General features: G+C 32.5%; 1 protein-coding gene across 1 annotated transcript in view; it reads right to left on the minus strand.

The window, feature by feature from the left end:
- Positions 1-912: 912 nt before the first annotated feature.
- Positions 913-15,402, minus strand: part of LOC148597783 (PAS domain-containing serine/threonine-protein kinase-like) — a 43,770-nt gene continuing 29,280 nt past the window's right edge. Inside the window, exons 15-20 of the mRNA XM_088560568.1 lie at positions 13,228-13,353; positions 12,409-12,543; positions 11,427-11,626; positions 10,396-10,529; positions 5,844-5,984; positions 913-4,080 (exon numbers count right to left, since the gene is read on the minus strand). Of these exons, the coding sequence (XP_088416694.1) occupies positions 3,968-4,080; positions 5,844-5,984; positions 10,396-10,529; positions 11,427-11,626; positions 12,409-12,543; positions 13,228-13,353 (849 nt within the window). The 3' untranslated portion in view covers positions 913-3,967. The remainder of the gene's footprint in view (positions 4,081-5,843; positions 5,985-10,395; positions 10,530-11,426; positions 11,627-12,408; positions 12,544-13,227; positions 13,354-15,402) is intronic.

Below are 15,402 nucleotides of genomic sequence, written 5' to 3' on the forward strand. Positions count from 1 at the left end.
ACTTTTTATACATATGTAGCTCAGACCTGACAGATACAGGTATATAAATCAACATTAATTACCTATCATTCCCCCTCTTGTGTCATCAGTACTTGGTGAAATGGTGAAATCATGCAGAGTTTACTTGAAGCAGTGTCATGGGTGTTGACAGCTGAGCTGACCTTGTAGAAAAGCTTCACATTCATCCTGATGAATGACCAAAAGCCATTGATTGGTCTAAAGTTAAAGCTGGGCATGGCAAGATTCACCAGTTTTCTTCAAAATACACTTTCCGATCAGTTTTAAACCAAAAAATAAGAATTGTTTGTCAAACAAGAAATTAATATGCATCATAAGAACCACAACATACTGTTTGCACGATGCTAATACGATAGCAATCGAACGTTTTCTCTCAGAAAAGACCACTCCTTATGGTCCCGCCATCCTGACATCAAAAATGTCAATGTAGAGTTATTTCCCTTACCAAAAAAATTCCTCAAAGCACCTTAACACCCTTGCATCCTTATGATAAGGCATACTAAATTCTTTTTGGTCAAAGTTGTTGGACAACTCCTTGTTATTTCCCTCAAAAGGCAAAAAATACTCATTTTGCATTTTTTGGCCAATATCTTGAAAACTATGGTAACAAAAAATAACTTTTAATTGATGAAATGATTCTTATGATAAGGTCATCAAAGTTGTAGTACAACTCTTTCTTAGTCATTTCCCTTGAAGGGCGAAAACTGAACCAGGAGAGTCATTCAGGCTTCTTGGAGCCTGGTTATTTTATCTTGTCCCTTGACTCCCAATTCCTATATAGATCTTTAACCCTGAACAATCCTGGATACCACTGTCTGATAGAGTTTGAAGACATGTTAATTCATACAAATATAGTATTGATAAAGAACAATGTCCTTGAAATGAGGCAAATACTACTGTTTCGACTAAAATTTATTTACATCTTATTTATAAATACTATATATTTTAAATACTAACTGGATGGAATATAAAATTGTACACACATTTTCAAAAGCACATAATATACAACCATCAAATATACCTGTAAACTCCATCTCAGTAGAATCATAATTTGGAATAAAGATATTATGCACATACTAGTACTTTGTAATTTGTACATTCAATGCTTTCCATATTAATTTTAAATATAACTTTTCAGACAAATTTTTGTGTAAGATAATTTGATGGGCATACTCAAAATCATAGGTCACTGAAGTTGAATATGAGATAATTGAGCCTTTAACAGAACACTTCTTGTATAAAATATGGTCCAGAAAATTGGTTAAATTGTGAAAAACCACTTGTTCAGCGATAACAACAGAACACATATCAACTGTTAAATGACATATGTAGATAATATGAAGATTTCGATCCCTCTTCTTGAACAAAATGTCAGTCTTCTCCCCTGTAAAACATGGTGACTAGCATGTTTATGACATACCAGGTAAAAAGATGATATGAAGATTTCGGTCCCTCTTCGTGAACAAAATGTGTATGTGCCAGTCTTCTCCCCATGCCTGTAAGGTACTGAGACAAGCATGTCTACTATTTTAAGCCCTGTGCCACCAGAAATGAATACTCCATGGACATTGTGCTATTATTGGGAGAACACAGTATGATCTAAATCAAGTTCCCTGTAATTCTATGAAAAAAATGAAGAATACTATTCCTAAGAAAACTCTACTAATTAAAACTAAAAATGATTTTTTCTCGAACTTAAAGCTTTACGGATCATGTATCTTCAGGGGAGCAGTTTCCAAACAGTAGCACTTATATTTGTATACAAGTTTTCTATTGAGGAAATGACTAAATTTGAAAAAAAAAAGAATCAGAAAAACTTGTAAAAATATGCATTTGCCTAACAGCAGAATTTACCACTACTTCATTTAAAAAATATAGACTCCTATTAAAAAAAAAACCAGCCATCGACCTTATCTCAAGTGGTTAATGATAAAAATGACCCTGATCATTGACCCCTGAGCGTTCTAGGTTATAGGTCAATATCTCCAGCAATGTAGTATATACAACATGACAAATATGACTAGGAGATTCATAAATTTGATCCATATATGTAATCACAATAATTGAAAATAACATAAAACTGATCAATAAAAAGGTAAAAAAAACAAAAAAACTCATCAATACAACATATGCATAGTTACTTCATGTTTCAGGGTAACAATTTTAATTTACACAGACTTTAATTATTTAATTTATTGCATAACTATAAACAAACTTTGAGTGTCTTCTATAGATCCTCAACTAATAAACTATACTGAGGACTAATGCAGATAACCCCACTTGGACTCCTAAAACCTTTAAGTTCACTACTCTGTCCTTTCAAGCATTTAGCAATAAATCCCTTGCTTCATGCACATCTACATATGCCTTACTTTTCTATATTTTAAAAAAAAAATAAATCCAGAGCAGTCTATGGGAAGTTGGACTAAAAAATACCATATAGCAGGTAATTTTTAGGGTGCCAAATTTCACTATTTGTTTTATGAATAGAGGTATTAAATTTTTCTGGTGTTTTATTTTCACCTCCATAAATACAGTCTACATGAGATAATTGTGAAATTACGAAAGCTTTTACTTCAATTCCTAGACCTTCTCAAATACAGTTTGTGAAAAGCATAGATAAAAATTCATAAGATACAAATTAAGTTCCTATTCTGTTACATGTAATTATCCTACTTTTTCAATCATAACAATGATAATAATTGTAACATCTACTGGTTTTGTTCTTATGCTGAAAAAAAAAATTTCAACTTTAATCTACATTATCTTAATATCATAAACTGTAACATGCCACTGCCCAGCAGTGTTTAAGACAGTTTTTTTCTAATTCTTACATCAACAATTAAAGAAACTAAAAAATAAAGTGAGCAAGCTCACAAATTTAATACCTAATGCTTCATTGGGAGTTAAACTCTTCAAGTTCAATTATCTCCAACCAAAAGCCATCAAGATTTTTTGAGATTTGCACTTATGATATTTCAAAATGTGAAATCATGAGTTGGATTATCTCCCTTTGAAGTTCTCCAATAAATTCCTTTCCATGGTTTAGTGAAGTTTCATTTAAGAGGTTTAACATGTTAAACCTAAACACTGAATTATTTCTCTTTGAAATCCTCAAACAGCAATTATATTCAATCATGCATATATACATATGATGCCTAACCTACTAATAAAATTTCATCAAAATCCTGTGAATGGTTTAGGAAAAGTTGCACTTTTAAAGATCTAGCATGTAAAGGAATGATTTTACTAGGTAAAAAAAACCCAAAGAATTTGGCGAAATCGGAAGTAAATATACAGTAAAAAGAATCGAAATGGAAAATTCTGCTTTAGAAATAGTGGAATTAAGCTAAAAAGCAGGAAAAATACCATGTCTGCATGTAAAACACATACATTAGAATACCTCCCTTTGGAGTTTTCCAACCATAACAATATTTCTTAATGTATATCTTCCAATGATTCCCAACCTTTCTATAAAATTCAATCATAATCCCTTGCCCGGTTTAAGAGCAGTTGCAAGAAACATAGATAGATGTATAGATACACAAATGCAAACAAGTTTGTTTGGGGTGGAATAAAAAAAAAAAAATTAAATCTTCATCAAATTTAAAATTTTCTAACATGTCAGGCCTTCTGGAATGAAATTTGTATCAAAATTAGATTTAGAAGGAAGGCCCTACACAATATAACCTTTTCCTAAGAAAATTAAGTCCATCTAATTGAAAATAATAACAGTATGACATGATACAATGTGCTGCCAGCTATATGTATGAAAGCTGTAGTAATTATTCCCCTGCTCAGATTTACAAATAATTGCTAAATACTGTTCTTTACCATGGTATAAAAATAGAAACATCTATTACATGAGTATAGATATATTAGTCATTTGTTACAGCTGTTTAGTACATATAAGAGAATATGTTAAGATTAAAGTGGCATCTTGTCCTTGCTAAATGCCGGGTTTCACTGGCATCAGACCACTATGTTTTAACCATTTATCATGTTCTTTGTGAAGGTCTGGAGATTTCATTCTGTTGTCTGAAGCTGTGTTTCCATGAAATTCTACAATTATAAAAAAAATTGATAACTTACAAAGGAATGACAAACTCCAAATTATCATACATGTATAGGTGGTAGGAGATTCATTTCAAACTAAGTGTAGGGAGATTTATAGGAATCACCTGTGTATCTGTCGATTCATCTGCTGTCCACATTTCTTGTGTCTGTATTCATTTTGTGTAAATATGTTAAGAAGGTATTTAGTATGGATGATACTTTTTACTATAAACTTAGATGATTCTGTAGTAAAGTTTACTGTAAAAAATAAAACAGAATATATGAAAAAATAAATGTGTTCCATGTCTCCAGCTTGCCTCAGTTGATACATGTACCTGCACAATATTCATTGATTTTTTTTCAAATTTGTAAGAGAAATATTCATGACAGTATTTCAATCAAATCCAACAGAAAATGAAGAAAGTGGACTCAAATCATGCTAAATCTAAAGTTTTATTATCTCCCTTTGCAGGCATCAGACACTATCAGGTCTCAGTATCGTATTAATTTTCCCACAGACTTCTATAGTGAAGTGCATATTTTTACAATTTTAGAAAAAATATGTAAATTGATTCAATAAACCTTTCACTTATGTAGCATTTCTAAGGACATGTGCAAAAATAATTTCCCACAAAGAAAATAGGGTGAGTCCACAAAGATTGGACAGAAAAGTAGTATTTAACTATAAATAGTCATTTTCTCTACTTTCACTTTCGTTTTGCACTCAACAAACCAACCTTTTCAGTAGACCATTTTTATATTATTATGTTAGATTTTCTTTTTAAAAAAGTTTTTCATCTTACAGTGTGATGTTGCCTCTATTTTACAAGTCATTGTTCATATCTTTTGTCAAAACATTTGTTTGTAGAGAAGCAAAAAGAAAATGCTCTATATCTTTATTGCATCCATGTTTTGACATACACCCACTCAGTGATATGCAATGCGATACTAGTACCATCATGTCAACTCTAAACTTTGATTATCTCCCTTTGCATGCATCAGACACTATCATATCAACGCTAAATGTTTGATTATCTCCCTTTACAGGTTTCGTCTTTGATATACATCTACATATTTACCTTGCTATAAAATTTCATTCAAACCAATAGAGCAGATGTGGAGAAATTTTTCTAAGTATATCTTATTGTAATGTAAATTCTACATCATGAACTCATGGATTGTTAAGGTGTATCCAAATGATTTGTTCAACGTGTCATTGTTGTCGTTTCCTTTTTCTTCTACTAAGACTTGACTTTTTATGAGCAACTCCGTGGGTATTTCTAGCAAAGTAGAGGATGTTTACCCTACCGGTGCACATGGTCCATGCTCCCAGTTTTTAGTGGAATCTGAGTTGCTCATTTACCTTGGTTACTTTGTATGTATTATTTTAGTTATTTTATGTTTCTTTATTGTGTATGTCTGTTTTCCATGTCTGGTCTAAGAATGGATTACATTCTTTTGACTTCGGCTAGAATCATGTTTACCTTGATCGCTCCTTAATAAACTGTATGCAAACATTGTATACATACACTAGTACAGCATTCCAACCAAAACAGAAAGTCGATATTAGAGATCCCCCCCCCCCCCAAAAATCACTAACAACTGAGGCTTCATCTATATTAAGCCACACATTACTCTTGAAATCAATCTGTTCAGTGACTGATTTAGGCAAAACACATTCCAACATATATCTAGTTGCAACTAAAGGTTGATAAATCCACACGAGTTATGTAAAAAGTCCTCCCCATTGTATCTAGTGACAAACACACCTGAGTTAGGTAAAACATCCTCCCACTTGTATCTAGTTATATCTACAGGCTGATTAACCCATCTATCTTTCTCACAGTCTTTGATTGTAGACCGTCTTAGTGGATCTGGGTGAAGTAGCCCCATTAGTAAGAACATTAATGCTGAAAACAAGCAAAAATGAAATCTATAACAAGAGTTGTAGCCAGTCAGAATTACAATAAAAACTAGAGTATATTAACCCGGTGATCATGGATCCGGAAACGGTAAAAAATGCTGGTCATTGACCAACAACCATTTTCCAATATTGAACATTAAAAAATTGTCAAACCTTATAAATTACAGACTGCATGGTTTTATTAGTGCATAAACATCCTGTCTACCAGTCTCCTAATTGTTTATTGGAAATGAATTGACAGGTGTGTGTCAATTTTAGCCGATGTGCAGCCACCTGTGACTGTGATTTACCTGTAACCGATTAGTTGATAGCATAATTGCATTAACAGTGCACGTGCTGCCCTATTGCGTATACAAATCATTTGAAGTAACTCGGAGAATTTTCATACATGTATTAGTTGAGAATTAAGAAAAAAAGTCCACAATTTTCCCGCCGATCTTTCAGAGGTAACGAAAGCATGTGGAACTGAAACTATGAATCAGTCGTAGTTTGTAATTATTAATTCATCGATTGAATCTTTTTAACACAGAAGTCAACGGACCAATTTAAATTATTTAAATAAATATACAAAATGTGTTAGCAATTTTCTTCATTTTTTTCATCACTCAGAAGTTTTCGGCTGTTTGCCAATATGATGAAAAAGTCTAAGAGATACAATGTTCTGTTTACATGTTTGAACGTCCACGTGTGGTCAAAACCGAACTCGTCAGCTCCCTCTAATATATAATATAAAAGACAGAGTATGTGATGAAATAACACAATTTCTATGGTAAAATAACTACATAAAAAGTTTACTTTCGGTCTGAGCATGTAAAAGAATGACACAAACATCTGCTTAAGTTTGATAAAATGTCCAGCATGGGCTGTCAAAATTTGCCTGTGATCCCTACATTAAAAAAAACTACCAGGTAATCACAATTATCCATGCATTAAAAAAATCTACAGCATATCAATGTTGTGACTTGTATACTGAAGTTTTGAAGTGGAAACTGGCAATAGCTCCTGAACAGACAAGAGCTCTATTTCATGATCCACAGGATGGAAAGAATTGGAAGCAGCTTCTAATATAAAATATCATTAAGAAATAAATGGTGAGACTAATAATTGTGAAGTCAAAATAATTTATACATTAAAAACATTAAAATATTTATTATTTACAGAAAATGTTTTCATCCAAATCTAAAGCATTATGCCACATAGAAAAAAAATTCTAAAAATACTATTTGCAAATAACTCAAAATAGGCATTTCTAAGCTCTGAAAAACTACCATTGTAATCATCACTGGTATAGTCATGCCGCAGTGGAAGAGGCAGGTTTAGTGTTCTGTAAAATCTAGATTTAACCCTACACTTCAGTTGAAGTGCCTGTACCAAGTCAGGACTATTGCGGTACCAGTGGTGTAATATCTACTTTGCCAGATTTACATATATTTTGGACTTGAATTGATTATGGATCGGTAATTTTGTTGTTACCCTTATTTGTCGATTTTTTTTGCCTCATTTTTAACATTTGCATGTTAAATTCATGTTAATACATCAATATCTCTTTTTTTGTTCCTTCTTGACTATCTCATATATTCTGCTATCATGATATGTAAGGGTAAAAAAAAACTAAAATTACTGTGTGCAAGCTCTCTAAGCAGGGACCATTTTACAACAAACAAGTGAAAATTGGCAAAATCGGAAGCAAATATACAATAAAAAAAGAATTGTAACAGTAAAATCCAGATTTGAAATAGCGGAAATCAGTTAAAAGACCAGAAGAAAATCATCCCTGTCTAAGAATACATCCCCCCTTCAAATTCAGTTAAATGTACAACCAGTACATTTGACTTCCTCCCGTTCCAGTCCCCTGACAGTAACTATATTCTTTAATGTACATCTACATATGATGACAAACCTGCCAAGTTTTTCATCAAAATCCTTTGAATGTTAAGTTGAATGATTTGTATTTAACATTCAAAACACTTAAGTAATATTATCTCCCTTTGAGTTCACCGACAGTAAATATATTCTTTCATGCACATCTACATGTTACAAAACTTTCCTATAAAGTTTCATCAAAACCCCAAATATGGTTTAGGTGGGGTTGCACTTACAAGGATTTTGCTTTGCAATAAGATTTGTTATTAAAGAAGCAACCCTTACAGCACATGCGCATATTAAGGTCACCAGAAGTCACATGCATACAAAGTTATCTAGGTTGATTTTTTGTCTTGCAAGACAATATATAGACACCTATTTCATGTATGTAATGCATTTTATTTGTGGATATCGAATGAAATTATACAGGAAAAGTACAATTTAGTAGAAATAATTCAAAGTTAAGGTATATTTCAACAGAGACAAAAATTTACGAAAGTGACAGCTAATTCAGCTTTAAGAGTTTTTAAGATAATTTAAGATTTTTTTGTGTGTTTGTTTTTGGTATTAATTAGAACTTAAAATCCTTTTGCAATTAGTTAATATTTATTGTCAAATTTTACTAGTTTGACTTGACTATAAACTCAACTCTTTAGAAGCAGAGGTATAAAAACATTGAAATATAGATAAAAAAAACAGATACTGGTATTTATTTTGTTTGCATACAGTAACCTGTTTGGTATTTAGATAAATGCACAAAATAATGCATTTGTAAAACAACCAACACATTTCACTTACATCTAGACACAACACTAATAGGATAAGTAATTGGAGAGAGTGAATAACCAAAATATGATCACAAAGAATGCCTAGATTTAATGAGTTAGCAGAACTTGTTCTGCACACGAGTTAAAAATTAATGCGTTCTTGACACAAGTGATCATATTTTAGTTATTCACAATAACCGATTGATTATCCTATTTATTCTATAGATTTCCTGCATTATTTAATGTTATTTTCAACATTAATTTTAAATTTTGTGAACGGCGGATTGATATATTTGTGTTGTGACGTTTTGGCGGGAGAAGGCAGGAGAGTGAAATTACCAAATTTATTTCACAGTGTGAATTATCGAAAAAAAATTATACTGGGAACATTCGGTAAATCACTGCTGTCTATAAAATAAATATATGTATTTAACTTAAATCTAGAAATAACACATGTATGTATTTAACTTACATCTAGAAACAACACATGTATGTACAGTGGATTCCGCTTAATTGCATAGCCTATTTGCCAGTAAAAATTATGCAAATAACCGGGCTATTCTTATGACCGAAATTATGATTTTACCTGAAGTGTGAGTTCAGGTAAGACGACGATACTGTGGATCAACCAGGAATATCACTGTTCAACATTTCTGATCTGGTATTTAATTGTTATAGACCTTCTCATTGTATTGTTCTTTCATCAATGAATAATAATATATATTGTGTTTGTCTTGTTTATTGACCTTCTTTATGTTGTGTGTATTTATAAGTAAAACCACGTGTTTCTCATCTATAAATAGTCAAGTAATTTCCTGACCTTTCTATGAAAGAAAATCCCATATTTCATATTTCAGCCAGGATTCAGTGTAATATTCATCAATGTTTGCAGTTTGTGGGCTTTTGAAATGGTCTGTGTGTTTTTATTCCTCTGTTCATCACCATTGTACACTGATAGTTGTGTATTATACATGTCATTGACCTCGATATAATCCTATGAAGTGTGGATAGTATGGGGCACCTTAGGGTAGTTGAATTTCATTAGACATTGTACTGAATGAATGATGACTTTTAATTTTCGGTTGATATTTATGCCTAGTAACCCAAGCTCACTCAAAACTGTTCAGCTCATTAAAGAAAATTAAATTTACATTGATAATCATTTGTAGTCGGAAGAATTTAAATAGGGACAAAAATACCCCAAGCCAAACCCCAAGCAGCATCATAAGGTGATGTTTGGCATGTCGTCAAAAGTCCTTGTTCACCTAGGTGCTTGTTTATTTTAATGTAATTAGAAATAATTTAAATTGTCTTTTATGTCCATTATGTTTTTAATCCATTACTAACACCCCCTGATTGATGATAATATAGTTTTTACAACAATAAATATGATTGACATATTTAAGACCTGAAGGCTTCAAATAGAATTTGGGAAAACCTGTCTTTACCTGGATGAGGCAAAATTCTCTATAAAATAAACCGAAATGCACCTGCAAGGCCTATGCAAATAAGTGATTTTTTCCCTAATAGAATAATAGGAAATGGTTTTGTGCAGGAGAAAATTATGCTAATAACCGAAATATGCAATAAAGAGATATGCGATTAGGTGGAGTCGACTGTATTTAACTTACATCTAGAAACAACACATGTATGTATTTAACTTACATCTAGAAACAACACATGTATCTATTTAACTTACATCTAGAAACAACACATGTATCTATTTAACTTACATCTAGAAACAACACATGTATCTATTTAACTTACATCTAGAAACAACAAATGGTGGTTTAAGTACACACTGGATTGTTTCATCTACATCAAAGAAAGGGTTTTCTCCAAACACCAGGGTGTACAGGGTAACTCCCATTGACCACATTTCTAATTCTGGTCCACGGTATCTAATATGAAGAGTGCAATGATTAAAGTCAACACAGCTTTTATGTTTGTTTAAAAGTCAAATACGTCAAATATATCTATTGGTGAAATTGATCCTCAAAATCCAACTTCGGTTATAAGAGCATGTTCAAATGAGAAAAACAATGTAATCTTCAGTATTGTAAACTACACGTCAATCAATGCAGTGGAAGTACTTTAATTCATGAGAATTAATTTCAATGGTTTAAGAAAAAACTTTAAATCTTTGTAGATTTCTGAATCTGTGGATTTGTTAACTCCACCATATAAATGAAAGAGAAATTTCTGAACACTAGAAACCAAATTTTTATATTTGCTAAAACAATAATAATTTGTAACCCATGAACAACAAGGGATCCGTGAGCTACTACACACTGAGAATACCCCCCACTTTCCCCCAAAAAAGTATTCTTCCAGAAGTTGTTATCAAAATTGTTAAGTGCGGTATGTGACCACTAGTTGAGGCAGCATACCAAAGATCTGGTGGCTATGGTCAGAAGTTACTGAGAAAAATGTTACTAAAGTTCTGGTTATGGATGGAGTAATGGACAGAGCTAAAACAGTAAACCTACTCTTCTTCGAAGCGATGGTATAATAACACAGCATTTCATATTACTATAATGGTTCACTTTAAATTCAATTCATTTTATATAAGTTCTCACAAGGTCATTTTAGTGCTGCGCTTTGGTATGATTTTTAGCACTGTGGTATCAGAAACTAATTAAAATAAGAATGCAATATGAAGCACGGTGCTTTTTGGAGAAACACCTACATCAAACGTAAAAATAAGAATCATAACGGTAAAATCCCGATTTCAATTAGCAGAATTCCGCTAAAAAGCAGAAAAAAATTAACAATGCTTTTAATTATTTGTAACATACTTGGTGCCTAACAGGACCTCAGGACTACAGTATTCTAATGTTCCACAGAAAGTGCCAAATAGTTTGGATGGTTCCATGTAGGCTGCAGCACCAAAATCTATAAGTTTTATCTGAAATACTTCATTCAGAATGACATTTTCGTCCTTCACATCACGATGTAAGACATGGTTGCTATGGAGATACGATATGGCACTCACCATCTAAAATAATCAAATCTTTCACTTTTATATCCACATTGTAATTATTATCACTACCATACAATAAAACATAATAAAAAAATGTTATTGGCTCAAATAAATCATTAAAATATTTTTCTTATTATATTTCACCACTTTGACTGCAGTAAAGAATAATATTACTCAAAGTAAGTTCCCTTGACAACATAAACTGTTCAACATGCTAAAAATGTAGGATTACTTTTGTTAATTTTTTTTTCAATAATAGGAGATGTAGTGTGAAAAGTTTCAATAACAAGACTGTTGCATGCTAAAAAAATTACTACATTTATTCATAAACAGGAAGTAGATGAGCCATGAACTTAAAAAGGGGAGACATGGTATAAGTCATTATGAGAAAGCAATAAACCAAATATCTAAGCATTCCCTCCATTAAAAGCTGAGAAATCTGTTACGAAAGGCACCTAAAAAAACCATAAAGTCAATCAGTAAACAGGAAGTAGAAGAGCCAAAAACCTAAAATGAGAAACACACAGTACAAGTCATCATGAGAAAGCAATATACCAACTATTTAAGCATTCCAGTCAGTACGAGATGGATGAATTAAGTCCAGCAACAACTAGGTCTGCTTTCCCTGTAGGACGCAGGTAAAAAGAAGTCCTTTCTTCATTTTAGAAAGTTTTTTATCAAATTAAAGTTTTGTAAAAAATAATTTCATATTTGGGTTTTCCTTCATTATCTTCTTTATTGATAGAACAAATGCTTGAAATTGATGAAGAAAATGTCAATAATGATATTAAACTAACCTGCCTAAAAATATAACTAGCTAGACCTTCATCCAGTAGAGGACTCCTGTCAATAAACTCAAACAGATCCATACCACTACCATGTTTCTCCATCACCATCTGTACATAGTCATCATTCTCAAATACTTCCAGTATCTGAAATACAGAAATAATCATAGTGTATCAAGCAACAGCAGTCTGCCAGAAAAGTTAATTTTTTCTCATAACTTTTCATTTTGGTGCAAGGACCAAAATTCACTTTTACAGAAAAGCTGGTTTGCCACATAAATTTTGTCAGCATGGCAGTCTTTTCAATAAAGCAGATTTTAACAAAATTGTTTCTTTTAAAGGGATTCAGAAGACTGGAGTCAATTTCACAAAAGTTGAAAGTGTAAAGTTTGCTGAAAGATATAATGTCACAATGCTATTTACTGTTAAGATGTAATTTTACATGACAAGAGGTGAAGACTTATGATCACTTATATTGAACACAGATAATTTGGCCTAAAGATTTGTGTGAATATCTAATTATTTTAACATGTTATGCTGGTGTATCTATTGAGATTATTTTACTTGTAAATGATGCAGAAAGTGGAGTCTTCAACATGTATTACAAATTTAAGGTATTATTTATTGTGTTTTTTTTTTCATCCATGAAGAATCCATGTTTTTGATATTATGAAAATCTATCCAGACAAAGTGATGCCCCGTCTTTGATGTGTTAGAAATATCTTAATGGAAGATGTAATTGGTTTGTTTATTGAAACAGAACACATTAAAACTGTTATTACTACAATGCATATGTGGTATACCTGTTACAATATGTAATGAAATACATACAGAAACAATGTTTGGATGTGAAAGTTTTTTCAGCAGTGACACCTCCATGGGAATTTTGTCTCCTGTCTTTTCAGTGATCCAACACTCATGCAGTACTTTACACTTCCTAATAAACTTCACCACAACCTGAAGTGAATATAAAACTAGAGGCTCTAAAGATCCTCATAGCTCACCTGGCTAAATAAGTCACATTATATTTTTTGGAGAAGTGGCCATGTTTTTCCTTGGATAAAAATTCCTGATGTTAACTCATAAGAAACAACTTTCATTGATTTTCTGTCCAGTGGTTCCACAGGAGAAGATTTTTGAAAGAAAGCAATTCTATCCTATTAGAATTTGGCTAAACCTAATGGGTACTGTCTGACCAATATTTTTTTTTTAGTAATGGCAGCCTTGTTATTCTACAAAATAAAAAATCCCCTATTCTGGACAGAATACTCTTAGAATATTCATACTAAGTTTGGTTCTAATTGGTCAAGTAGTGTCAGAGTACAAGATTTATGAAAGTGTGTTGGGATTTAACGCCCAAGCAACAATATTTCAGCTATATTCAGGCGATGAACATGAAGTGGATGATAAAATGAACATGAAATGATGATGAAATGAAAAATGAGACGGGACACAAGGACAATGGGGTCGACAAATTTTGATTGCCACTGGAAATAGGGAGAGGTGGGTAGGGTCGGGCAATTTAGTCTCCTGTGGTGGAGCCCTATGGTTGCTACTCCAGGAGAATACCACAGTAGGGTTTTTTAACGTGCGAGGAACGTCGCATCTTTCCCAACACAGTGCACCACTGTGGTTTGCAGTCAGGTTTTCCGTATTATAGCCTGACAACCCCAGCCTGTGACACACCAGGGGTACCCCATTCCACCACCTGGGGCGCACAACCAAGTTGCTTCTGAGCAAAGCGCCCTAGTCCCTGGCTAGGATTCTGGTGTCAGTTTCACAAAAAGTCGTAAGTGTAAAATTGATCGTAAGTAATGACGTCATAAACTAAAAAAGCATTGTGACGTCATGATTTACGATCAATTTCATACTTACGACTTTTTGTGAAACCAACGCCAGAGCACTATTTAGTCGCCTTTTACGACAAGCTTAGCCCTGCTGCAGGCCTATTCAAAATGAAAAACTAAGACTGGTTGTGTGATCAATAACTGTTTCTAAATAAGAAGTAAAACTAAATTCGGTGGGTTTTTGACATGCATGAATCACCTTCTGTCTGATTTTCAGAAAGACTGATACTTAAAACAAATAGAACACAAAAAATGAAAGGGAATGATCTTGTTTAGATTATATTTTCAAAAACATTTTTTCCATTAATCAATTATTTAATAATATTTTGAAAGACAAATAGACAAGGTGATTTCAACACATATAACATGTAAAACCAGTGGGGGTAATAAAAAATGCCAGATATATATCTACAGGAGGAAACAAGAACATAGTTGTATAATATAACATTCAAAGTTTAACTATAATAGTGGCATTGTGGCTGTTAAAACTGAGCTTACAACTACTGGCAGAGTTAGAAATAGTAGCCTGCCCACCAACCCAAGACTGGCTATTGTTTGTCAGGGCTGGCTAATTTCAGCAAAAATTTATCCTAATCTGGCATTGTCATTTTGAAGATTCAAACTTTGTCATTTTAAGTCATTCATATAACTTCAACCCAAGGGAGACTTTTGTAGACAATGTAATAATAATAATTTATCATTTAGAAGTTTCTATCCACAGTCTTCACGGTTAACTTTTTCAGACAGAAACCATTCAGACTTCCAAAGTTCCAACAATTGGAAGTCTGAATGACTATTCAGGGGCCAAAAAAAATTTGAAATTATATGAAAATTGTCTATAAACATATTAAATAAAATATTGTCAATGTCTTTTACTGTAATTTTTGGGTAGTCAACATCTTCATCATCATCATAATCCAAGCCAGCTTCCCCCTCTTTACAGGGCTTTATTAGGAACACTTTTTTTTAAAATCTGAATATGTCTACCTCGTTAAGTTGAAGTCGAAGGAACCATGCTGCTTTGTTTGACTCACAATCAGGAGTGTCATCAAACCATGTGCTCTACATTATTACGATAAAATTTCAAATTCACTAGCGAAACAAATGTAGTCGTTGAAATACACTTACTATTGTCTGTTTGGTGTTTCAATAAATTGTC

This window comes from Perna viridis, chromosome 14 (assembly GCF_037379345.1).
Source record: "Perna viridis isolate PV_CMFRI_1.1 ecotype Kerala chromosome 14, ASM3737934v1, whole genome shotgun sequence".
Taxonomy (NCBI): domain Eukaryota; kingdom Metazoa; phylum Mollusca; class Bivalvia; order Mytilida; family Mytilidae; genus Perna; species Perna viridis.